We start from the raw sequence: 26,344 nt of genomic DNA, 5'->3' as shown, positions 1-26,344 counted from the left end.
CTTGGAAACTTGGGGTTTTTTTTTCTGAATTTTAACATTCCATGCTTTGGTTCCATATAGTGTGAGTAGGTTTTTATTTTCTGAATTTTAACATTCCATTTTCCCTAAAATAGGCACAGCATCACCACAACCTATTTGTGTTGTGGCCTATCAAATGGACGGTTTACATCATCATATGGTGCGGCTTGGACAATACTTTTGGAAAAATAATGGACTAAACGGGATTATACCATATTAATCTCCTTTGAGAGAGAGAGAGAGAGAGAGAGAGCTCTTAGAATCAACGCATGGGGCAGTTCCACACGGCATAAGTTGGATCCAGTTGTATTTTTCTTTCCGTAACCCATGGTTGACACAGTCTTCCCCTTATAGTAGCGAAGAGGAGGAATAAACAAGGGTAATGATTTATTCTCCTCATTTTCTTACTTGGAACCGCCCTTTCTAGTGTAAAGAGAAGTCATAAATACACCAGAGGAGGCTGTCTTAAGTAAGAAAACATAAATAAAACAAAAATGCTTCATCTGTATAAATAGCCGAGAGAGGCAGAGGCTTGTGTTGTTTCTCTTTCTCCCATCAATCAAAATTCCTACTTCTATAGGTTTGGTTTTGGTTTTGGTTTTGTTTGACTCCAATGGAAAATCCAGAGGAAGCGAGTCCTCTTCTGGCCAAGGAAGAAGAACAAGAAAGTGGAAATGGACATGGAGATGGAGATGAATTTTCTGCCTATACCAAGCCTCAAGAGGGTGGAACTATCAAAATGAAGGGGGAGGAGGAGGAACAGGAACCTGTATCGGTACAAGGGTTGGGATGGACGGTAGATGGGTTACCCTTACGTCAGGGAAATGTCATCGGAGAACCCTCAGCCCGATCTGAATGGGATTCCAGCCTTCTCGCTTGTCTCGGTCGCCCTGACGAATTTTGCACCAGTGACCTTGAAGTTTGTATGTTCCATCACAATCTCTATTTTATTTATTACCCCTTTGTTTTTTTTTTCCTATGTCTGAGAAAAAGAAAAAAAGGGGGCTTAATTTCACCTTTTCTTGTTACATCTGATTCTGGGTTTGTGGGTTTTTTTTTTGTGTGTTATTATAATTGGGGCTAGATAATCAAGACAGCAGAATTGCTAGAGGGGTCAATTACTCCATTTGTAATACAAATCAATTCTTCATCATATGCACGGATATGTTTCTAGGGTTTGATTTGATCCCACATGTGATTATACGTACGGGCGCACAAACACACAAATCTTGTTGGGATTTTGGCTTGGTTATGGATTTAGTTAAAGAGCTTTTGAGCTTTATTCTTCTTTTGTTTTGATTAATCAAACTTTGTTGTCATGTTATCTCTCTCTAATTCTTTTTTCTTCTTTTTTTTGCACAATTTCATTGTCTTTTAAAAAAAATAAAAAATTGTCTGGTTTTTGTGGTTGTTTGACAAGTTCTCTACTTTTGATGGATTCTACTATTTCCTAGTTTCCAGGCTGACTCACACTCAAATGCCCGTATAGTTTGATGTACTTTTGGATTGGTTAGTGAAGAGTTATAAATATCTTTAAAATGATTTGAGCTTTCTTCTTCTATAACTTCGATTGATCAGATTTTTTATCATGTTATCTTTCTACTTCTTTCTTTCTTTCTTTTTTTCTTTTTTGTAAAATTTAATTGGTGTGTTTCTTTAATTGTTCAATTCTCTTGCAAGTTTTCAACTGTTGGTAGATTCTATTAGTTTCCAAAATTGCTCTAGCTTCCAGATTCTTCTTTTAGATGAACTGATTTTTACTATTTGGAATTTCCTTCATTAGTTCAATTCAAGAAGTTCAAGTATGAATCACAACTCAACTCAACTAAACTAAGCCTTTGTCCCAAACTAGTTGGGGTCGGCTAATGAATCCTTTAGAAAATTTTCAAGTATGAATCACAGAGTTGTGGAAATGGACGCAATTAAAGATCATGAACACGCCTAGAATTCAGTGAAAAGGGAAAAAATAAAGAGTGGAAGAAGGCCCATCAAATAGGCCCCAAGGACAAAATCATGCCAACATGGCAACAATAATGGCTCACTGGCTCCTAGAGGGCTATGTTCATTATGAATTTGGCAGGCTTGTTCGTTATAAACTTATAGTGTATCATGATTTTTAATGGCTTCTCTATTATTTTAAGATACTCAATGAAAAAGAGAAATAAAAAATTCTAAGAAAAGGTCAATGAAGACTCAACAAAAATTCTAGATAGAGGGTCAAGGAAAACACTTAAATGTCCCCAAGGGCATCATCATGAGATCATGCACATGCTAGTAGTGGGACCTAGGGGGCTTCATTTTTACTTAGTTTTTTGAATGGAGACCTAGAGGGCTTCATTCATTACAAAGATTGGCAGGCTGGGTCTTATAATTTATGATGATTATAATGTGACCATTCAAAAAAAATGATGATTATAACTTGTTTTATTTTATTTTATTGATACTTTAAAATTGGCATTAGGATTTATTTAGGGTGAACTAAGGGATGAAATTGATCGGATACAAAGGTTTAGGACTGAATTTGGTTTATTGAGGTTTTGGGCCTTCGTATATATTTTTCTGAATTTTTGGACTTGTTAATGAAGAGTTATGAATTCTCTTTGAAGTGCCTATGAACTTTTTTTTTCTTTGATATGGGTTGGTCATATTTTTGTTGTTTTTCTTTCTCTGGGTCATTTTTGCAGTGGTGTATTTTTTTTATCATTCATTCTCTAGCAAAAATTTTATTTTGTCTATGCCTAGTAGTTTACTGGAAAATGCTTTAAATGTTTTTTTTACCAAATGCTTTAAATGTTTTTTTGGGAAAATGCAGTAGTAGGTTCTCTTCCAAAAATAGATTTTGTTTTAATTTGAAAACCCAAGAAATTCATTCTCGGGCATGATTTTTACTTTTGGTAGATACGTAGTAGTTTAATTTTATAAAATTTCATTGGAATCACCATTCAAAGAAAAATCATTGAAATCTTACCAGATGCTTGAAATGTTGTGGGAAAAATGCACTAGTAGATTTTTCTGTCTGCAATATGAATACTGACACAGACATAGGAATAGAGATACGAACTGGAATTTTTCAAATTCTAGGATAAAGATACGACTATAGGTGCCTCATGCTATAAGATGCAAGACATGTATAAATAAAATATAATAAAACATCACTAGATTTAACTTAAAAGATGAAACCAATAGTAAATTTAAAACGATATATATATATATATATATATATATATATATATATATATATATATATATATATATATACCACTCACATTTTCAAAATTATAATTGCAAATATATGAAGATAATAATAAAAAAGCATTATAATTAATTCAAGAGTCTCAAACATGGCATTATATCCGTAAAGAAATATCTGAGTATCATAGGTGGGGAAGAGTGAAGGGGGGAAGTAGTGGATGGTGGTATTTGGAATGGTATATTTCCTAGGGGGATTTATTGATCATTAATGTTTGAAAAATTAGGGCTAAAACCAAGGTTACCAGAGCGGGAATCGAAAGCGGGAATCGAAGGCTCCCATGGAAGAATCCTGCTTCCTTGGCTAAAACTAATAATTATTTTTGGGGGATTTTGGGTTATGTAAAAGGTGAAAAGAAAAGATGGCCCAATGAAAACTTAGTGATCTTTTTTCGGATAGTGGATTTAGTTTTTCTTAGGCTTTCTGAAAATACCAAATCAGAATTGTAGCTCGGCAATCGGCATCCATCTTGATCAAGCCAAGTCAAATTGCAGACTTTTTGAGTAATATATTATGTTTTTAAACATTGTGTCAACCTATATAAAAAGAAGTCTGGCCGGATCTTCTTCTTTTTTTTGTAGGATTTTTTTTGTGAATGCATGCTTCAGAATAGATCCTCAAATCAAAATAAATTCTCAGCTAAATGGTCTCTATTCAAAGCCACATATATGAGGGATGGATCATCCGATGTAATTATATTATGATCCATGGCCGACCCATTGCAACGCCTAACCGAGAAATGGATTGGATCATTGAACAAGTGCTCCCCCTCCCTTGTACTTCAAGCTGCTCATATTTTTTCTTGCAATAATATGGGCATCCATCATATAAGAATGCTATAATATATTCTCTCTCTCTCTCTCTCTCTCTCTCTCTCTCTCTCTCTCTCTCTCTCTATATATATATATATATATATATATATATATATATATATATATATATATATATATATATATATATGAGAAAAGTGTAGCTACACATACGTGTAGCTAACTTAGCTACACGTACGGCTTAAAATACAGTGGGCCCCACATTGTTTGGGTGATGCAAACCATTCATTTGATGGGCCCTCATATAGATAGGGTGTGCCCAAAAAATCAGCTCTATAGGATCATCCCAACCCTATGATTTGTGGAGGCAAAAATGGACGCGTAAAAACCTTCACAAATCTGTCCATTTTTGCCTCCACAGTTTGAAGGGTGGGGATGATCCTATGGAGCTGATTTTTTGGGCACACCCTATCAATGTGAGGGTCTATCAAATGAATGGTTTGGATCACCCAAACAATGTGGGCCCACTGTATTTTAAGCCGTTGGTGTAGCTAAGTTAGCCACACGTATGTGTAGCTTCACTTAACTCTCTCTCTCTCTCTCTCTCTCTCTCTCTCTCTATATATATATATATATATATATATATATATATATATATATATATATATATATATATATATTTGTGGATCCTGTCCGAAGATGACCCACGAGGGTGTGTGTTACGATAGCTCCTTTGTTCATTGATTTTGAATATGCGTAAATTTGGGATGAAAATCCTAATTTACGAGAGAAGCCATGACTAGAGTCGCCACCTAGATTAGGGATCTAGGACCCATGTTTAACTATGTATATTTGGTCTACGATTCCGAGTTTGGTAAGTTACCTGATTACAAGATAGGAGGTGTTAGGCACCCTTCTTGCCCGACAAATGTCGGTCTTTACTTTTAAAAGCTTTAATTGTTTAAGTTTTAACTAAAGGGGTTAAACGCTTATTTTTATTGAGAGACCTAAGTGTTACTAATGATTTGGCCATTCACAGTTTAGACTCATGCGGGCCAGGAGTGCATCCTACATGCAACTACATGCCTTTTTTTTTTACATTTTATTGAGATTGATGAAATTTGGTTTGAGTTGGATTAGATTATTTGAACTACGTTACATGCACCTAAGACTAATGCAATAGACTTAAGTTGCGTTCTCAGTATATTTGTGAACTTTGGATTCCAAGAATTCTATTTTGAGGAACCTAGAGTGTGATTTCTAAGTTTAGAATCTTAGAACTTTATGTTTAGGAGATTGGGATGTTCCAATTTAAGTGATTACGAGTTCTTAGATTCTTTAAGCTTTTCAAATTCTTTTGAGTTCCAAATTCAAACAAATCAACTGAGTAAGCAAAGAAAATGAACAAGTACTCTAAACATGCAAAAGAATAAGGCAAACAATCTACGATGCAAATTCTGAACATACGAATGAAGTAACTAAGCATATGATAAAACAACTAAACATACAAGATCATGCAAGAAGAATTAACTAAACATGCAACTACGAACAATGCAAAAGATGGGCTTTAAAAGGGGAAAGGAAAGAGGTAGAAGAATGGTGCGACTGAACTTGGGGGGTGCCAAGTTGCCTACGTACCCCATGGTGGGGATCAAGCCACACGTAATTCCGCTTGGGAGGTTGATTAGATTTGCGACTAGAGATTGGTAATATGCTTCAAAAGATTGAACATAAAGGAAGCATCAATGGATTAAATTTAGGGACTCAAAATATGGATTCATGAAATTCGGCCAATCAGATGCAACTTGGTTAAAGATAAGGGTGCAACTTGTTTCAAGATTGGTAGTGCAACTTGGTTGGGTCTGGGGGTGGAACTTGGTTGGAACAAGGGTGCAACTCAGGTTTGAAACTAAATGGTGCAACTAGGGGTGCTACTTCGGTTGGCAAAAAGGACGATTCGGTTCGAATAAAAGGGGGTATGACTCAATTGGAGTCATAAGGGTGCAACTCGGGTTCAGGACTAGAGATATGACTCAATTGGAGTCATAAGGGTACACCTTGAGTTTGGGAATATAGGGGTATGACTCGGTTTGATTCATAAGGGCGCAACTCGGGTGACTTGGTTGGACGTTACATGGGTTGGGTGTGCACACAGTGCATGGTCTGTAGAATTTGGTGCACAATGTGTATTGTGGGATGGGTCTTGAATAAATGATTAAAATCAAATGGGTTTGAATTGGCTTGGTTGACTAGGTATATTATGGGTGGAGTCCGGTTGGTGGGTTTCGGCTCCGACTGAGTGGGCCCGGATGATGCAGTTTAGTTGGTTAAGTTGAAGGGAAGGTTAGGATGGATTCACACAGCACATACAAACCGTGCATAGTACATGGGCTTAGATGGGCACGGCACATGCGATGCACATAATGCATTGGATGCAGTACATATGGTTAATGGATTTGGGATCTTGTTCATGCATATGCATAGCAAATAAGGTATTTAAGATGCGCACAGTACATTAGGTTCACGGCACATAGTGCATATCAGTGTTTAAAAACGCGTTGACTCGGCTCGGAACTCGGCCGAGTCGACGCGGATTGGTGGTGACCGCGTCATGGAGCCATGAACTCGGCGAGTCCATGCCATCTCGGTCGAGTTCAAGCCGAGTCAAACACAAATCCAGCTTTTTCCAAGAAAAAAAAAAAAGGAGATAATATATCACTTTCTCTTAATTATCAAGGTAAGTGTGTTGCATGCCTACACATAGTAGACTAAGCTGGAGGCATAAAGGTGACTCTACCTGATAGCTATTCCATCATGAAGTATGTGTTGTCAACATCATAACAGTTTTGTCTTAAAGCTGGCATCCCTCTTCTCTTTCTCACTCTCACCTGTCATTTTCATAATGCCGCCACAAGTATTATTTTGCAGGGGGTATGATTTGATGGGTCATCAAATGGACGGTTTGGATCTTGGGATCATCCTACAGTGTGTGTAGTTGCATAGTCTAGAGTTTTTTCATAAAGTGCAGCACTGCCCATGCCATAGGATAATCCAAACCGTCCATTCGATGCATCACATATAGTCCAGAATTTTTCCAAAAAGTGGTGTAATGCCCATACTTTAGGATGATCCAAACCGTCCATTTGATCCGTCACATCTTGTATTTTTTCATTTATATTTTATAAAAAATTATAACTAAGCCGCGTCGACCGCGTTCTTGGCCGTGTCCGCGTCGAGTCGACTAGGTTTTTCTTCGGCCGCATTCCGCGTCGCATCCGCGTTTTTAAACACTGGTGCATATGTTCGATTGGGTATGGGTTTATGATGTGGGACATGGGTTCGGTGGACTTTGGATTGATGGGCCATGGAGTGTAGGAAATAGGATGTGATATTGGGCTATGGGGTGTGATGATGGGTGGGTTATAAATTTTAAGAAAGTAATGTCCGAATGAGTATGGGGGTATTGGGATGTAGTCATGAGGTCATGGCAAGGGGTGTTATAGACTATAGGCCTGGGATAGGTTGGGTTGGGTTAGGTTCGGGCTGAACCGGATTGGGTTGAGTTGACTCGGGTTGGCTCGAGTCGGATCCGAGTAGAACCGGGTTAGCTTGGGTTGGCTTGGGCTAACTTGGGTTGAACCCGAGTTGGGTTAGGGCGGAACCGGGTTACCTTAGGTTGAACCCGAGTTGGGTTAGGGCTGAACCGGGTTAGCTTGGGTTGGCTTGGGCTAACTCGGGTTGACTCGGATTGGACCGTGTTGAGTCCAAGCTGGACCGGGTGAGTCGGATTGGGTCTAAGCCAAAAGGGGTTGTGGGTTGCGGTTCGGTTATGGCCTGAGGATGAGGTGGGTAACCGAACTGCCCATGGTTATGAGATGCTACGGTATCGGGAAATGGCCGAGTGATCTAATGGGCTATATGATATGGAGTGAATTAACCAAGGGTGCATGGGTAAGGTGTGAATGGATCAATTATGGTGTGGATGAATCCATAGTGCGTGGAGATATATGGGTACATGATTTATGGGATACATTTCTTGGTATTGGGTTCCGGATACATAAGGGCTTTGAAAGTTTAGGTTTAGGATTAACTTGATTAGGTTTATTAGATGCAGTGACTGCGGGTTTAGGCTTGAGGAGGGGCTAAAGGAGATCTAGAGTTACACTTGGATAAAAAGTGTCTGGGAATTTAGGGGTGGCTGAGAACTACATGGATTTGAATATTCGGGTAGGGGTTGAGAGGATTGGGTAGGGATTTTGGTAATAGGGTTCAAAATTAATAAAATAAAATAAAGATGAGGATTGAAAACGAGAATAATTCAGGAATTCAAACTTTAATTTCTAGCATGGATTCTATGGTCAATGTAATTTCTACCATAATCTAACATGTAGATTAATCCTAGCATGAACTCTTATAATAAAAGACCAACCTCTTTCCGATGTTTGTTGCTGATTCCCTGCTTTTTTATGAAACCCGACGCGGCTCGATCCTTTGATGATATTCGGCCAAAATTGGTGGTGGGAATGGAGTGATTAGCCAAGGTGGAGAGAGAGAGACTTGAGTTTTCTTTGGCTCTTGAGATTTTCGTGTCTTGGAGTGAGGGAATGAGGGGGTATTTATAGGTGAAGGGTGGACAAGATTGTCATTTTGGTTCACTTGCAAGATGTACGGTGAAGATTGAGTGGACAATCAAGAGCAACAATTGAATGGAGGAGATTAGATATGAGGGAATATCCTATCTTTTTATTTGGAGACACTTTTAATTCATAAGGGAAAGCATCCAAAATTGTGTCTCTTTGCTTGAAATGGAAAGAATTTGGACGATTAAGATCAATTGCATAATTTTGGGAAACAAATGGGTGGACAAGATGACTCCATGTGTCCCCAAAATCTTGACAAATAAGGAACCGAGATAGCATCCCAAATCCCATGCAATCTTTCTGCAAATCTTGGGAATCAATTAAGAGTGTAAAAAAATGCCTCCTTGTTGTCTTTACGCGTTCTCCCATGTGGGAAAATGTGTGGGAGAGGAGAGAGAAAGTGCGAGAAAACTCAAAAATGTCATTTTCCGAAGATTTTGATGCTCGTTTTCAATAATTTTTTCAAATTTTGAATCCTTGATTTTTCCTCTTTCATTAAGCCCCAATATTTCCATAGAAATATTGATTTCAAATTTTTTTGACCAATGAGAGCCATCGATCTCCATCGGCAAATCGCTTTTCCAAAGATTGAGCAAATCGGTGATCCAAACGAACCAACCAACTCGATCAATTTTGGATCAACGGTTAAAACTATTAAACCAAGATATTAATACCAATTAAGACATTAAAAAGTTTTGTTATCAATGATTTAAGTGGATAATTTCGATGGTTCTCATTAATCCGCCTTGATCTATGGCTTTTCACAGGGTTTTTGCCCAATTAAGTGATCCAATGTTGAATCCGGATTTGAGATCAACCTTGATCGATCTAATTTTGACTAAATGATCACAAATCTTTGGTAAAAATCTCCCATATTAACATCCACTCTCGATCTGACGATCTACGGAAAATCGGGTCTCGGAATGGAATTATGGCTCGGGCTGTGAAGTGACCATAGCTTATTTTGTTCCAATTGATGATCCGTAAATCCAGATCGAGATATTAATGATCTAAAGCATATAAATCCATGGTAGAGGGATTCTCACATGGGTTTAATACACTAAAGTCGCCAAACAGGGCATTTTTCCAATTTTTCGGATCAAATCAGCTTACCGGGTAAATTTTGTTATCATTTTGGGCCTCAGGGAATGTGAAGATGAATAATTTACTAATAAAATTCCATGGATCACTTGTGGGATATTGTAAGTTAAAGTGAAGCAAAATGGGGGTGTCTACAAGAATATTCTCAATCTTGTCTCACAGATTGGCGACTCTGCTGGGGATTAATTGCCTAACTTTATAAGTTTTAAAAGCTTTAGTCGTTTAAGTCATAATTAAAGGGGATAAATGTGAAGAAAAAAAAACAAAAAATTCAAAAAACAGGAAAAAAGAAACAAAAGATCTTGTGTGCTTACTTGTGTGTGGAAAAGATGAACCTTGGTGTTGCTTCATTCATGAACAAAAACGGAAAAGTGAAAACAATAATCCATGTTCATAAAATGTAACCGTTGATCCAAAATTCATGAACTTTTTAATGTCTTAATTGGTGTTGATATCTTAGTTTAATAGTTTTAACCGTTGATCCAAAATTGATCGAGTCGGTTGGTTCGTTTGGATCACCGATTTACCCAATCTTTGAAAAAGCGATTTGCCGATGGAGATCGATGGCTCTCATTGGTAAAAAAAAATTGAAATCAATATTTCTATGGCAATATTGGGCTTAAATGAAAGAGGAAAAATCAAGGATTCAAAATTTAAAAAAATTATTGAAAACGGACACCAAAATCTTCGGAAAACGGCATTTATGTGTTTTCCTGCACTCTCTCTCCTCTCCCACACGTTTTCCCCACATGGGAGAACGCGCAAAGACAGCAAGGAGGCTTTTTTTACACTCTTAATTGATTCCCAAGATTTGCAGGAAGATTGCATGGGATTTGGGATGCTATCTCGGCCGTTCTTTCGATTTCCTGAAGATTGCAGGCAATCTTGGCTATCCAAATTGTTACAATTCTCCATTAAGGCAACGAATCTTGGGCTTTCCTTCATGCCCAAATTCGTTTCCTTATTTGTCAAGATTTTGGGGACACATGGCGTCATCTTGTCCACCCCTTTATTTCCCAAAATTATGCAATTGATCTCAATCGTCCAAATTCTTTCCATTTCAAGTAAAGAGACACAATTTTGGATGCTTTCCCTTATGAATTAAAAGTGTCTCCAAATAAAAAGATAGGATATTCCCTCATATCCAATCTCCTCCATTCAATTGTTGCTCTTGATTGTCCACTCAATCTTCACCGTACATCTTGCAAGTGAACCAAATAAACAATCTTGTCCACCCTTCACCTATCAATAACCCCTCATTCCCTCACTCCAAGACACGAAAATCTCAAGAGCCAAAGAAAACTCAAGTCTCTCTCTCTCTCCACCTTGGCTAATCACTCCATTCCCACCACCAATTTTGGCCAAATATCATCAAAGAATCGAGCCGCGTCTGGTTTCATAAAAAAGCAAAGAATCAGCAACAAACATCGGAAAGAGGTTGGTCTTTTATTATAAGAGTTCATGCTAGGATTAATCTACATGTTAGATTATGGTAGAAATTACATTGACCATAGAATCCATGCTAGAAATTAAAGTTTGAATTCCTGCATTATTCTCGTTTTCCTTCCTCATCTTTATTTTATTTTATTAATTTTGAACCCTAATACCAAAATCCTCTCAACCCCTACCCGAATATTCAAATCCATTTAGTTCTTAGCCACCCCTAAATTCCCAGACACTTTTTATCCAAGTGTAACTCTAGATCTCCTTTAGCCCCTCCTCAAGCCTAAACTCTCAGTCACTGCATCTAATAAACCTAACCAAGTTAATCCTAAACCTAAACTTTCAAAACCTTTATGTATCCGGAACCCAATACCAAGAAATGTATCCCATAAATCATGTACCCATATCTCCACGCACTATGGATTCATCCACACCATAATTGATTCATTCACACATTACCCATGCACCCTTGATTAATTCACTCCATATCATATAGCCCATTAGATCACTCTGCCATTTCCCGATACCGTAGCAATTCATAACCATGGGCAGTTCGGTTACCACCTCATCCCCAGGCCATAACCTGTTCCATTGCATAACCGAACCGCAACCCGCAACCCCGTTTGGCTTAGACCCAATCCGACTCACCCGGTCCAGCTTGGACTTAACACGGTCCAATCCGAGTCAACCCGAGTTAGCCCAAGCAAACCCAAGCTAACCCGGTTCAGCCCTATCCCAACTCGGGTTCAACCCAAGCTAACCCGGTTCTGCCGGATCCAACTCGAGCCAACCCAAGTCAACTCGACCCAATCCGGTTCAACCCCGGTTCAGCCCGGACCTAACCCAACCCAACCTATCCCATGCCTATAGTCTATAACACCCATGGCCATGACCATGACCTCATGACTACATCCCAATACCCCCATACTCATTCGGACATTACTTTCTTAAAATTTATAACCCACCCATCATCACACCCCATAGCCCAACATCACATCCTATTTCCTACACTCCATGGCCCATCAATCCAAAGTCCACCGAACCCATGTCCCACATCATAAACCCATACCCCAATCGAACATATGCACTATGTGCCGTGAACCTAATATACTGTGCGCATCTTAAATACCTTATTTGCTATGCATATGCATGAACAAGATCCCAAATCCATTAACCATATGTACTGCATCCAATGCATTATGTGCATCGCATGTGCCGTGCCCATCTAAGCCCATGTACTATACACGGTTTGTATGTGCTGTGTGAATCCATCCTAACCTTCCCTTCAACTTAACCAACTAAACTGCATCATCCGGGCCCACTCAGTCGGAACCGAAACCCACCAACCGGACTCCACCCATAATATACCTAGTCAACCAAGCCAATTCAAACCCATTTGATTTTAATCATTTATTCAAGACCCATCCCACAATACACATTGTGCACCAAATTCTACAGACCATGCACTGTGTGCACACCCAACCCATGTAACGTCCAACCGAGTCACCCGAGTTGCGCCCTTATGACTCAAACCGAGTCATACCCCTATTCCCAAACTCAAGGTGTACCTTTATGACTCCAATCGAGCCATATCTCTAGTCCTGAACCCGAGTTGCACCATTATGACTCCAATTGAGTCATTCCCCCTTTTATCCGAACCGAGTCGTCCCTTTTGCCAACCAAAGTAGCACCCCTAATTGCAGCCTTTAGTTTCAAACCTGAGTTGCACCCTTGTTCCAACCAAGTTCCACCCCTAGACCCAACCAAGTTGCACCCTTATCTTTAACCAAGTTGCATCCGATTGGCCGAATTTCATTAATCCATCTTTTGAGTCCCTAAATTCAATTCATTGATGCTTCCTTTATGTTCAATCCTTTGAAGCATATTACCAATCTCTAGTCGCAAATCCAATCAACCTCTCAAGCGGAACTACGTGTGGCTTGATCCCTACCAAAGGGTACGTAGGCAACTTGGCACCCCCAAGTTCAGTCGCACCATTCTTCTACCTCTTTCCTTCCCCTTTCAAAGCCCATCTTTTACATTGTTCGCAGTTGCATGTTTAGTTAATTCTTCTTGCATTATCTCGTATGTTTAGTTGTTTTATCATATGCTTAGTTACTTCATTCGTATGTTTAGAATTTGCATCGTAGATTGCTTGTTTTGTTCTTTTGCATGTTTAGAATAGTTGTTCGCTTTCTTTGCATGCCTAGTTGCTTCGTTAAATTTGGAACTGAAAGGAATCCCAAAATCCTAAGAATTTAAAGAACTCAAACTATTCAAGTTGGAATACTTCAATTCAAAACCTTAACCTCCAAAATCTTAAGTTCTAGGTTCTAGGATTGGAAAACTTAGAAGTGGCACTCTAGGTTCCCCAGTAGAACTTTTAGATCCAAATTCCGCAAAGACATTGAAAATGCAACTTAAGTCCATTGCATTATTCTTAGGAGCATGTAACGTAGTTCACACAATTCAATCATTCTAATCCAACTCAAAACAAATCTCATCAATCTCAATAAAACGTCAAAAAAATAGGCATATAGTTGCATGTAGGATGCACTCCTGGCCCGCATGAGTCTAAACTGTGAACTGCCAAATCATTAGTAATATTGAGGTCTTTCAATAAAAATAAGCACATTTACTCCCCTTTAGTTAGAATTTAGATAATTAAAGTTTTTAAAAAGGTAAAGACCGACTTTCGTCAGGCAAGAATGGTGTCTAACACTTTCCCTTCTTGTAATCAGGTAACTTATCCAACTCGGAATCGTAGACCAAATTTACAGAGTTAATCATGGGTCCTAGGTCCCTAATCTAGGTGGCGACTCTGGTCATGCTTCTCTCATAAATTAGGATTTTCATCCTAAATTTACAAGAAAAGCAATCATATTCAAAATCAATGAACAAATGTGTTATCATAAAAACACACACCCTCGTGGGTCATCCCAGGACGGGATCCACAATATCTTACTAGCATCTGAACTTTAAAGTTAAGTAGTCATGGGGGCACTATGAGGGGAATTAGATGAACTTATTTGCCATAATCTGGAAATAAGAATGAATATGATAATCCAGATTGTGAAGCTTCTCAAGAAGTGAATTTTTATTTTTTTTTGGAATAGCGGATATATTGATTAAAAGAGCAGGAAAACCCGCAACCAAGGAGGTCAAAAGTACAGAGAAGAGAAAAGTTAAAACAAAAGCAAGAAGTATTAAACAATACTGCCTACAGCCCTCTCAAGGTGGCCAAAAGTAAAAAACCACGAAGCTATCTTTTGAAACCCCTTCTTTGGCCATTCTGTCCGCATCCTGGTTGGCCGATCTCTTAACATAATTAAATGATATCACGGAGCCCACACTTTGTCTTGGATTTCGTCAAACCAATGGGCAAACCTCCAAGGAATAGGGAGTCTACCTTTGAGCCACTTTATGACATTGAGAGAGTCCCCTTCAATCACAACCTGGTCCATTAGATTGGAGTCGGTCCATCTTAATCTTTGAAGGACAGCCCTCACCTCTACTTCATTAGAATCCGCAATTCCGATTGGGCCTGAGAAAGCCCATAGTGTATTGTCATTTCCATCTTTCAAAAATCCTCCTATGCATGTCGGCCCTGGCTTGTCCAAACTGCACCCATCAAAGTTTAATTATAAGAACTCCGGGGCTGGAGGAATCCAAGCTTGGATTTGAGGAGAAGCAATTTCTGATGAGGAACATATTTCCCTCCAACCGTGCCATATATCGTGAGCGAGCTGAAACAAACCTGAAAGATGGGAGAGACTTTGCCTAAAAGATTGTTAAGGCCAAAATTTTGCAAAATAAAAACTGAGTTCCTTTAACTAAGCCCCTAAAGATCCTCGCATTTCTTTCCTTCCATAGGGCCCATATCACTCGCCCCCTAAAGAGGAGAACTTTGTTGCCTGCATTAGAATAACATGACTAGTTATTCCACTAACCCATGTTCGACCAGGTAGATTTTTTTTTGTGTGTGATCTTTCCATCTGGAAGTGGATTCAAAAGTTCAAGTCTGGTTTTTTTTTCCTCTGGGGGCGAGGGATTTTCATTTGGAAACCTAGATTTTGTCATTGCTTGCCCATTTTTTTTTGGACATTATTGCAAAGCAGGCCAGGCCAGGCCACAACAAACAGTTCTTTGCATGGGACTCCCAAGTCTGGTAAACTTGCTGTCTCAAGAGGTCTCACAAGGATGTGTTCCCTTGCCAATGGTGGATGTGGGGCAAAGCTGGGATTTCAGACCTGTGTTTTCAGCCTAGAGTTTATATTAGGAGTAGGACCAGTTCTTTGCACTTGCTGATTTCTCTGGGAGGCTGGATGCATGGTTAATACCACTTGTGTCGTAAATTAATTACTTGGAGACTGACACTGAATATGACAAATGGTGATGCTCGAGATTGCCCCGCATACATATATTTTCTAGATGTGTGCTCCCTTTCACTAACAGATCAGCCATCTTGTTCTGCAGGTGTGTGTTGTGTCTCTAATTTTATTGATGATGTCGGTAAAGCACTATGACCACAGCGCATCACCTTCCATCCATGAAATCACCCTAGTTGAATCACACTCCTCCATCATTGAATATCAGCTGTGATGAGATGAAAATAGCCTAAGGCCCATGAGAATAGCACGAGCCTTCGCCTTGTTAGAGTCGCAACAGTAGAATATCCTCTAAACTCTCTTCTACCGGGAGGATCGACACTTTATTTCTCTAACGATCCCAAAAATTGATTTATCTGTAGTGGATTGTTCTTTGATTCCTTTCCATCCAAAGACCCCAAATAACCGCAAATGGGGTCATACTGAATAGAAATGTACATATCTCACCAAAGCCCCTACAATTCCATACCTCCATAAGCGAGGAAATGAAGGATGGGAATGCCCACTATGTATCGAACACGCTAAGGACGTGGGCCCCTGTTTCTCTAGCCAAAAACCACCCTACAATAGATCTAGCCACCCTACAATAGATGAAAATATTGTTACAAAGTTTTGGACCTTTGGGTGAACAACCACAGCCAAATTCTAGACCATATACTAGAAGGATTTAGGCCTCTCGCCATACAATAGAAAAATGACCAAATAGAGACCTCATCTTCTGAATCTAGCACCCAAATTCTTCTATCACAAATGTGAGACAATATGAAAACACTCTCAAGCCGCTCAAGGAGTTGAGCTCGTGGTTACTAAAAACTTTCTAGTTGGATGGAGAAGCGCCCTTCCCACATGCTTCCTTCTTTTTGAACGATGATACCCTCACGCTTCCTACGCATTTCTAATTAAGAGTGCGCTTACAATTTAGGTGATTATTTTTTATAAGGGTGTTTCCCCTTTTGATAACGCCGACATAAGCATATTTAGAATAGTGTTTCAAAATGCGGATGCGAGTCAAAACGCTGCCAAAGAAAATCCTAGTCCACTCGGCTTGACGCGGTCGAGTACTCAGTTGACGCAGTCATAATTCGGGAGAGTTTTATCGACTATTTAGGCCAAAACACGGAACACAGTGGCAAAACGCGGAACGGGGATAAAGTAAAAGGGAGTCGACTCGGGGGAGTCCACGATTACGCAAGGAAGTTTTAAAACTATGACTTAGAAAATGAGTGGATTTAAAGCTTAAAAACAAGTTTCAAATAAAATTTTGTATATCTCTTTTGAAAAACTTAATATTAAATCTACATAAATAAGACATGTGAAACTTTAAATCCCTAAAACTTCTAATTCCAAGTTCTTGTGACCCTTACCTACGGTAACCCTTCTATACACTTCTTGTTCGCTTCCAATTATGCTTATTACATGCTTCATATTGGTATTCAATGATGTTTCCCACACATTTTCTTTTTATTTTCTTAAGAGTATTTTGCTTCCTGCATTTTCTCTTTTATAGATCTTCGCTTCCACTTCCATTTGCCCACACCTCTTCTCACCCTCGCTTCCCATTATGGCAACTATGGTTGAGCCAAAACATCAATCTTCTCAAGAGGCACCCCTCCACTCACCCGAGACTTGAGCATTAACTATCTTTCTCCCCACTCACCCTCCCCATCCCTCTCCATACTTACCCATGATATTCCTTCTCCAAAACTCAACTCAACTCAACTAAGCCTTTGTCCCAAATTAGTTGGGGTCGGCTAAATGAATCCTTTAGAAAATTTTCATGATATTCCTTCTCCAAATAGGACTAAATTTTATTACCACTAAAAATCACATCACTTGAGGTCAAAAGTTTTGGATGAGTACTTAACAGCACTTTTATTGGATAATTAGACCTAGGAATTTTAGAAGTCTGAAGTAGCTCGAAACTGCCAATGAGTTTTAATTTACTATATGACTTCAAGCTAGAAGGTCAAGAGAATTGTTCAAATGCCTTCCGACGTGATTATTGTTTTGTTCTTTCTTTTATCATTTTCAAGACATTGTTAGTTCCTTGTCGATCTGTTATAATCGCGTTAGAAGATCTGATAACAGCTCTGCGGATAATTTAGCTAGACGTGCTGTCAATTTGGAAGCTGTGGAGCTTTACGATTTCCTTCCACCGTGATTTTTGTTTTGTTCTTTCTTTTATCCTTTTCTTCTTATCTGGGGTTTTTGTATATGTTTCTTTTGTTTTGTTGTACTGGACCATTTCAGTCTTTATATCAATAAAACTCCTGACCAGGTATGGCTTTAAGTTTTAACAAATAGAAGTAAAATACATGGAACCTCTAGTCGTTTCTTCAATTTCAAGCATTCTTTTGTTCCTAGTAATTTTATTTTTATTATACATGGTTTAACTGGGTTATCTAAGGAAAATGTATTTTCAATCATGGCTGATGGTTTCTGCCCTGGCTTAGTTCCGATAATTGATGTCCCTGATTTCTTATCAAGTTATTCTTGTAGAGATAGCCCCTCTCTCCCTCTCCCTCCTCCTTTTCTGGTTCAGTTTTTAACACAAGTTTGATGGAAGGAGGCTTACATTTGCATGTGTATACATGTCAACTTGTATCACATTTTCCCCCAGTTATTATGTATATCATGTTGTAGGATCTTTGTTTATAGAAGCCCTATCATTCACTCTCAATCGTTGATTTGTTATCATGTAATTCTTGCAGACAGTCTTACTATAGGATCCCCCCCCCCCCCAACCCTCACACCCCACTCTTCCCCTTCCCTTTTTTCTGGTTCATTTTGTACTATGATTCGCGGACACCGACACAAGTGTCACGGACATGAAGTGTCAGACATGGCAAACCCCCAAAATATAGAAACGACGACACGGCTAAAACATAAAGTATATATAATCATGATTTGTGGACACAGATTCGTGTGTCGAGTTTCGACACGGATACAAGGTGTCTGACATGGCTACCCCATAAAATCTAGAGATCACGACACACCTATAAACGTACATGCATGTAAAATTACTTATCACCATTATAATTTGCAACAACATAGATACGGTATTCATTTAACAAACTAATAGAGTGTAGGATTAATCAAGTGTAATCTAAAACAAACATGACAAAATCAAATGCCAACACATTTACCAATTTAATCTAGTTTTCTTTAGTCCCAGGTTGATCAATTCAATCCAAGACATGTATATTAAAGTGATATCTCTTACCATAGCTTGGCCGTGAATTCTCCCCTCTTCCGCTTTGTGTCGGCCTTTGACCTATGGGAGGGGTGGAGGCGGCAGCCCCAGGTTGTGCAAGTTTGGGAGTCCCCTCCTTGCGGCTTACTTAAATTTAACTTTGATGTCTCTAGTTTGGGCAACCCTAGGCCTTCTAGTGTAGGTGGTGTGGCGTGTGCAGAGAATCTTTGGGTTTTTGTTCGTTAGTCTTTCTCTGAGCTTATTGGGGTGGCGGATTCTAGTGAAGCGGAAGATTCATCAAGGGATTAAACTGATGGATGGTTGCTTGGATAAGATGATCGTCATGGATGATTCAAAAAATGTCATTAGGTGGCTTTGTGGTTCGACTATTCCACCGTGGAGATTTGCTACCTTTTTCGATGAGATTTTTTATCATGTGCTTGGGTCTTCTATAGTCTTCAAACATGTCAGAAGATCTGCTAATGAAGTAGCAGATAGGCTTGCCAAAGCCGATGTGGAGAAGTCGGGATTGGAGTTGTTTGATTTTCCTCCACCTTGACGGCTTCTCCTCTCTTTTCTTTGTATTCTTCTTTATGTTGTAATTTGGGTTGGACCACTTCGGTCTTCCTGTTTATTGAATGAAATCGCTTCCATTCAAAAAAAAATCTAGTTCTCTTTAGTTTCCATTGTGTAGCGAGAAAGGGCGACCAATAGGATACAATGAATATTGGAATAAGACTTTGTTTACGGTTTTGTTTACGGTTTTAGGTTCAAGGGAGGGGATACAGTAAGAAATATTAATTAAATAATAGCTAAAAGAAAAGTTTATAGTAAAATGATGGTTAATAATAAAAGAGGTAAGCACAATATTTAATAATAAAACAAAACATCACACTTGACATGGTACACAAATGTGTCGACGCGCCCACATTAAGTCTTGCACTTCTAATCGTACATTTAAAAGTGCCGAAAAGAGTGTTGACACGTGTGGGACACGACAAGACACATGTGTCAGCAATAAATTCAAAGTGTCAACTAAATCATAGATTTTGTAACACAAGTTTGATATCATGATGCTTGCATTTACGTGTGTTTGTGTGTGCATACATTTCAACTTGTATCAAAATTTTCCCCAGTTCTTATATGTGCGTATCATGTGAAGTATCTTTGTTTATAGAAGCTCTATCATTCACTTACCAACTAACACTTGTTTCCCATTATTGAGATGTTGGAAATGTCAGTTTGATTCATCTCATAAGCACTATTTCATTTTTGCTGTGGTCTCATTTGAAGTTTAAATTGACAAGCATGATTCATTGATCAGGTCTTCTTGGAAGCTTTGCTCCTTGTATGCTGTATGGTAGTAATGTCGAGAGGCTAGGATCAATCCCTGGGACTTTTGCTAATCACTGCTTGTTTTACACCGGTCTTTATATGCTTGGAAACTATCTTTTTGGGTCGAATTGCCTGGCACCCTATTTCTCATATCATAGCCGCACAGCTATCCGTCGCAGATTCAATCTTGAGGCATGTTTCTCTTCAATAGTTTTATGTTACTTTCCCTAACTAAATGGATAGTGCTGGTTATTTTCAGGGCTTGCGTTTTACTATGAAATTTCAATGCTATTAAAAATATGCTATGTCAGGATGACTTTCATACTCTTGTGTGCATTAATTTATGCGATTAGTCTTTCTTAATGACTTGGTTTTCAGAAGCTTTTTGTGGTTTCGAATTTTCTCCTTTACAGTAATACAATGCTGAAGTTTTTGTGATAGTAATGGTTATTTGAAATAATTCTAACCGGCACACCAAACAGTGTAATTGGAAAGGGTTACGAAAGTATAACCTAGCCTAACTGAAAATTTTGTTTTCACCTTGATCATGTAATGGACTTGCATTATGGCGCATCACTTCAATTGTGCATAAGATGTTTTTGGTGATCCTACAGTTAGTTGCAGTCCTTGCTAAGATTGCATTATATTTTTGTTAGGCGCTAGAATTGTTATCAATCTCAACGTTATAGAACACAAATGATCGGATGTAATTCCATTTCTTCCTAGTGTTTTTCATATAATGAAAGAAGGATGTGTTGCAATCTCCTTCATTGTTCCAAGATACCTTCGAATTTTGTTTCCAACTGATCTCCTGTTAGAGCATTGAAATCCGTCATTGGAGGTGAGACAAATCGAAATGGAGAATTCTCCCTCGTGCTAATAACAAGATGGAAGGATAGCACAAGTGCACAACCACAATCATGCCATTTAACAAAAACTGTGGATTTTGATTTCTTAGATGTTGTTTCGGTGGAGATGTGGCTCTCATCTCTAACAGAGAATTGTCTCTACGGCTAATAACAAGATGGAAGGTGTTGAAGATTACATTGAGAGTGAAGAGTTGAGAAAAGAGAAGATAATGCGAGAGAGAGAGAGAGAGAGAGGAGAGAATACGCGAGTCTTCTCTCATTCACGTTAATAATATATATATATATATATATATATATATATATATATATTAAAGTGTTTCTGAGCTCGAGCTCAAATAGCTTATCTGAGCTCAAGCGGCAAAAGCTCATGTGGGCCCACATTTTTGGGATGATCCAAAGCATTCATTTGAAAGGCCTTTACATGGATAGGGTGTGTACCAAAATTTAGGTCCATGGGATCATCCTAACCCATCCAAAAGTGGAGGGAAAATGGACAGATATTGTTTCTCCATAGATCTACCCACTTTTTCCCTCCACGAATGGAAGGGTTAGGATGATCCTATGGACCTGATTTTTTGTAGGCACCCTATCCATTTAAGGGCCTTTCAAATGAATGCTTTGTATCACCCCAAAAATGTGGGCCCACATGAGTTTCTGAGCTCTGCTCATATATATATATATATATATATATATATATATATGAGGAATAAGATTGTACGCTCGACCGTACCTAAAGTTAGGTACGGTAGAGTGCCAAATCACATGGGTCCCACATTTTTGGTGAGCATCTATACCATTCATTTGCAAGGCCCCATCATAGATAGGGCGCATACAAAAAATCATCTCCATAGGATCATCCTAACCCATCCATTTGTGGAGACCAAAATGGACAGACAATGTTTGTCCACAAATCTGCCCATTTTGGCCTCCAGTTTTGGAGGGGTTAGGATGATTCAATGGTGCTGATTTTTGGTATGCACCCTATCTATGATGGGGCCTTGCAAATGAATGGTTCAGATGCCCACCAAAAATGGGGGACCCATGTGATTTGGCACTCTACCGTACCTAACTTTAGGTACGGTCGAGCGTACAATCCTTTTCCTCTCTCTCTCTCTCTCTATATATATATATATATATATATATATATATATATATGAGGAAAGTGTTTCTAGTCTCTCCCCTAGATAAGCTTATCTACTCCTCCCTTTAAAAAAACACAGTGGGCCCACGCTGTTTGGATGATCCAAAGCATTCATTTGATAGGTCCTAACATAGATAGGGTGTGCCCAAAAAATCAGCACCAAAGGGTCATCCTAGAACTGTTGGGCACACCGTGTCCAAAATGGACGCATATAAACGTGGACGTTTATATGTGTCCATTCTGGGTACCACAAAACAAAGTTCTAGGATGACCCTTTGGTGCTGATTTTTTGGGCACACCCTATCTATGGTAGAACCTATCAAATGAATGCTTTGGATCATCTAAACAGCGTGGGCCCACTGTGTTTTTTTAAAGGGAGGAGTAGATAAGCTTATCTAGGGGAGAGACTAGAGACACTTTCCTCTATATATATATATATATATATATATATATATAGAGGAATATGTTCGTGCGCTCAAGCTCTAATAGGAAATGGTGCGCTTGAGTGCATGGGTCCCACAATTTCTGTGAGGATCCGAACCATTCATTTGCAAGGCCTTATCATAGATAGGGTGTGTACCAAAAATCAGCTCCATTGAATCATCCTAACCCCTCCAAAAGTGGAGGGCAAAAATGGGCAGATTTGTGGTCTGTCCATTTTGACCTCCACAAATGGATGGGTTAGGATGATCCTATGGAGCTGATTTTTTGTACACACCCTATCTATGTAAGGCCCTTTCTAGTGAATGCTTTGGATCATCCTAACAATGTGGGCCTCATTGGTTTGAGAGCTCAAGCTCACCATAAGGTTCCAACGCTCAAGCTCACAATCCTTTTCCTCATATATATATATATATATATAGATATATATATATATATATATATATAGATATATATATAGAGAGAGAGAGAGAGAGAGAGAGAACAGTTCCTACACACTTGTGTAGATAAGTTATCTACACACTAGCTTAAAATACAGTGGGGGCCCACATTGTGTGGGTGATCCAAACCATTCATTTGAAAGGACTTCACATAGATAGGGTGTCCACAAAAAATCAGATCCATAGGATCATCCCAACCCTACGATTTATTGGAGGTAAAATGGACGTGTATAAACCTTCACAAATTAGTCCATTTTTGCCTCCACAGTTCGAATGGTGAGGATGATCCTATGGATCTGATTTTTTGTGGACACACTATCTATGTGAGGGCCTTTCAAATGAATGGTTTGGATCACCCAAACAATGTGGGCCCCACTGTATTTTAAGCTAGTGTAGATAACTTATCTACACAAGTGTGTAGGAACCTTTTTCTCATATATAGACACACACACACTAGTATTGTAGGCCCATGCTATGCATGTGTGCAAAATAGTGGGTCCACACCATCAGAACATGAAGTGTAAAAAGGTGGACCTCACCCAAATGCATAAGGTTGGGTAGAGACGGTGGATCCCGCCCAAAGCACGATCATTCAACACCCTCTTTTACATCTTTTCTTTTTCCTACATGAACAACATATACTAAAACCCCATAGAACAAAAGAAACCCGCTTCACCATCCTCATTTTCACCATCTCCGCTAACCCAAAACCTCAAAAACTGAAGAGTGCCAATTTTACAAGACTCCCAAATTCTAAAAACCCCACCTTACAAATCCAACTCCATAAAAACCAAAACTGTCCAACTCAAAAAAAAAACCCAACTCTCATACACAACATCCAGAAGTAATATATGAATATTTTGAGAAATCAAAATCCCTAAAAAACACAGACCTATATATCATTTTCAAATCCTAGCTCTCAAAAACAAAAAAGGAGAAAATAAAGATAAATTCTTTCTGAAATGCAAGTAGATTCCCATAGAGGTACAGATAATTAGAATGAGAAGATAAGAATTTTTTCAGAAGTCTGTACTACTTGAGACCTTCAACCCAGTTAGTTCACTTTTGAGAGTGTGGGATCTAATTAGAAAACTATACAATTGAGATCATGGACAAATACTACAGTGGAAAATCTTAGTTGAAGCCTTTCTTCATGCACACAACAACAAAAAAAGGTCTTTCCAAGATAAGGTTCCTACCATCCTCATGATAAGCTAGCCATTAATAGTTTGTACTTGACGAATCATGATAGGTACAGAAGATTTGTACACAGAAGAGACCACAATTTGGAATGGACTTGGAAAGTTGGAAGTGGAGTAATCTCTGACCCCCTTTCCAACATATTCTCTACAATGCTCTACAGAAGTCTATGAGCCAGCAGAAATTGGAAACACCACGACACCAAGCCCTAGATAGTTTGTGCCTTTGCTCAATCTTTCCCTACGTTCTCCTCTTTTATTAGCACCCCTTTACCTAATCATATTTAATGCCGTTATTAGCCACCATGAGGTATTATTTGAGCCATAGGTAGGTCTATTTCATGGATCTGATATTTGTGAAATATTTGCCTGAATCTGATTTAGTTGTATTAGTAACTGTCTTATTTTATGGACTTAATGTGTGCAACTTAATTGGGCTGATTTAATTCCTATTGATGAATAAATTAAAAAGGTTTTGATTTCCTACATGTAATGTTTAATTCATGTAATTTTGGGAATGTATGTTACTGCCATATTGAACTATATACCATATCCATGCTCCTATGTTCCCAGAATTGACTTCTGAATCTTGGGTTTGCACCACCTTTGTATCATGCCTTTTCCCTTCGTGATACTTACACATTTCGCACAACCCAAAACTCACATGTGGGCCCCTCTTGACTCTAAATCCTAAACTCTAGAAGCTTCCCCACATGTTAACTACGGAATAAAAAACCCAATCCCAACTCTTGAAAATAACCCCCTTCCTCGAACAAGTTGTGGGAGTTGATGGGCCCTTTCTTTATTTCAAATCACTTTAGTAACTTTAGACGTGGTAGTTGATGTTGCCTCTTGACTCAAAATGCTAAACTACAAAAAAACTCCATCCACAAACTCTCAAAAGTAAACCAACCCCCCCTCCTCCTCCCAGCGCACGCAAATTGTGATGCGCTATAAGTTTATTTACATTTTTTCACCAAATGTATATACCCTCTTCCCTTCCTTCCCAAAGAAAGTTCCTTTGGAACCTCTCCAACTTGGATCCTGGGATCATAAATGAGGGCATAAAAAACACTGGAAGGTTCACTGTTGTAGGGTGCTAGCACAAGTGAGATGACATTATTTTGATCATGAAAAGGAACCTGATTACACTAATCAAATTGAAGTGTGCTCATTTCATTTTCTTTGTTTCCCTCAGTTCTTCTATGAAGTACATGCATCCTCTTCCCATTTAATATATTTTCAGTCTCTTCAATTGTCTTATTCTCACCTGTCCAAAAAAAAACAATATATTATATATGGAAACGGTGCAGATGATCCTTATTGTTGTGACAACAGGGTAGCTGCGAGGCATTATCTAGATCCTTCGGATGTTGTGGATGCATCATAGAGGACGATGTGCAGCGCGAGCATGTGGAATCAGCATGTGATTTCGCCACTCACTTCTTCTGCCATACATGTTCTCTCTGCCAGGAAGGGAGAGAGCTGCGCCGCAGGCTCCCTCATCCCGGATTTAATGCGCGTTCGGTCCTGGTTATGATTCCCCCAGTGGAACAAACAATGGGTCGCGGAGCCTAAGATCAAATATTTTCATCACTCCTAGGTGGATGCATAATCTAAACTACACTTTTTTTTGTTGGATAACCTAAACTATACTTGTTAAGTATGATTCAAGAAAGATCACTCTAGTTTGCTTGACTGGAAATACGATATTGGTTTGCAAATTCATATGACAATCTTTCATTATGCACTGTGACGGCGTAACACATATTGTGTTATCATTGTTAGATCACTGTTTGTTCTTCTGTTTTGAATTTGCTTGAGAAACCAAATTATATTTTCAGAGACTCAAGAAGAAGATTGTCAAAAGTGATGGTAGGTGGAGAGGGTGCACTTGATGATCCATCCATTATCTACCTCCTTAACCATCATAAACACTGACCCTTTTTCACAAGCCAAACTTCTCTTCCTACACCGATTAAACTACTGTCAATTGCCTTCAGTTCATTCTTATTCCCTTAGATTTCTATAATCCTTCTCCCCATATTCTTCTCAATGCATGTATACCCTTCCCTACCAGCCACAAAAGAGCATTATATTCCATCATAATTGCTTC

The 26,344-nt window shown here is 38.8% G+C and overlaps 1 protein-coding gene across 1 annotated transcript; it reads left to right on the top strand.

Moving 5' to 3' along the window:
- The first annotated feature begins 443 nt into the window (after positions 1–443).
- LOC143880414 (cell number regulator 8-like) lies at positions 444–25,979 on the top strand. Its single transcript, XM_077383402.1, has 3 exons — positions 444–941; positions 20,128–20,330; positions 25,567–25,979. Exons 1-3 carry the CDS (start codon positions 632–634, stop codon positions 25,804–25,806), a joined length of 753 nt encoding a protein of 250 aa, XP_077239517.1. The 5' UTR covers positions 444–631; the 3' UTR covers positions 25,807–25,979.
- The last annotated feature ends 365 nt before the right edge of the window (positions 25,980–26,344 follow it).

The sequence above is a fragment of the Tasmannia lanceolata genome, unplaced genomic scaffold (assembly GCF_043159265.1).
Source record: "Tasmannia lanceolata isolate RefF3 unplaced genomic scaffold, GAP_Taslan_0.1 ptg000006l, whole genome shotgun sequence".
NCBI lineage: Eukaryota > Viridiplantae > Streptophyta > Magnoliopsida > Canellales > Winteraceae > Tasmannia > Tasmannia lanceolata.
The sequence above is the reverse complement of the archived record's forward strand: the minus strand, read 5'-3'. Positions and strand labels throughout refer to the sequence as shown.

What these genes read in the sequence shown, in the direction of transcription:
- LOC143880414 (XM_077383402.1), top strand. Translation starts at nt 632, where the DNA reads ATGGAAAATCCAGAGGAAGCGAGTCCTCTTCTGGCCAAGGAAGAAGAA. An exon ending in CACCAGTGACCTTGAAGTTT is followed by an intron (nt 942 to 20,127) that starts GTATGTTCCATC and finishes TTCATTGATCAG; the next exon opens with GTCTTCTTGGAAGCTTTGCT. An exon ending in GTCGCAGATTCAATCTTGAG is followed by an intron (nt 20,331 to 25,566) that starts GCATGTTTCTCT and finishes TTGTGACAACAG; the next exon opens with GGTAGCTGCGAGGCATTATC.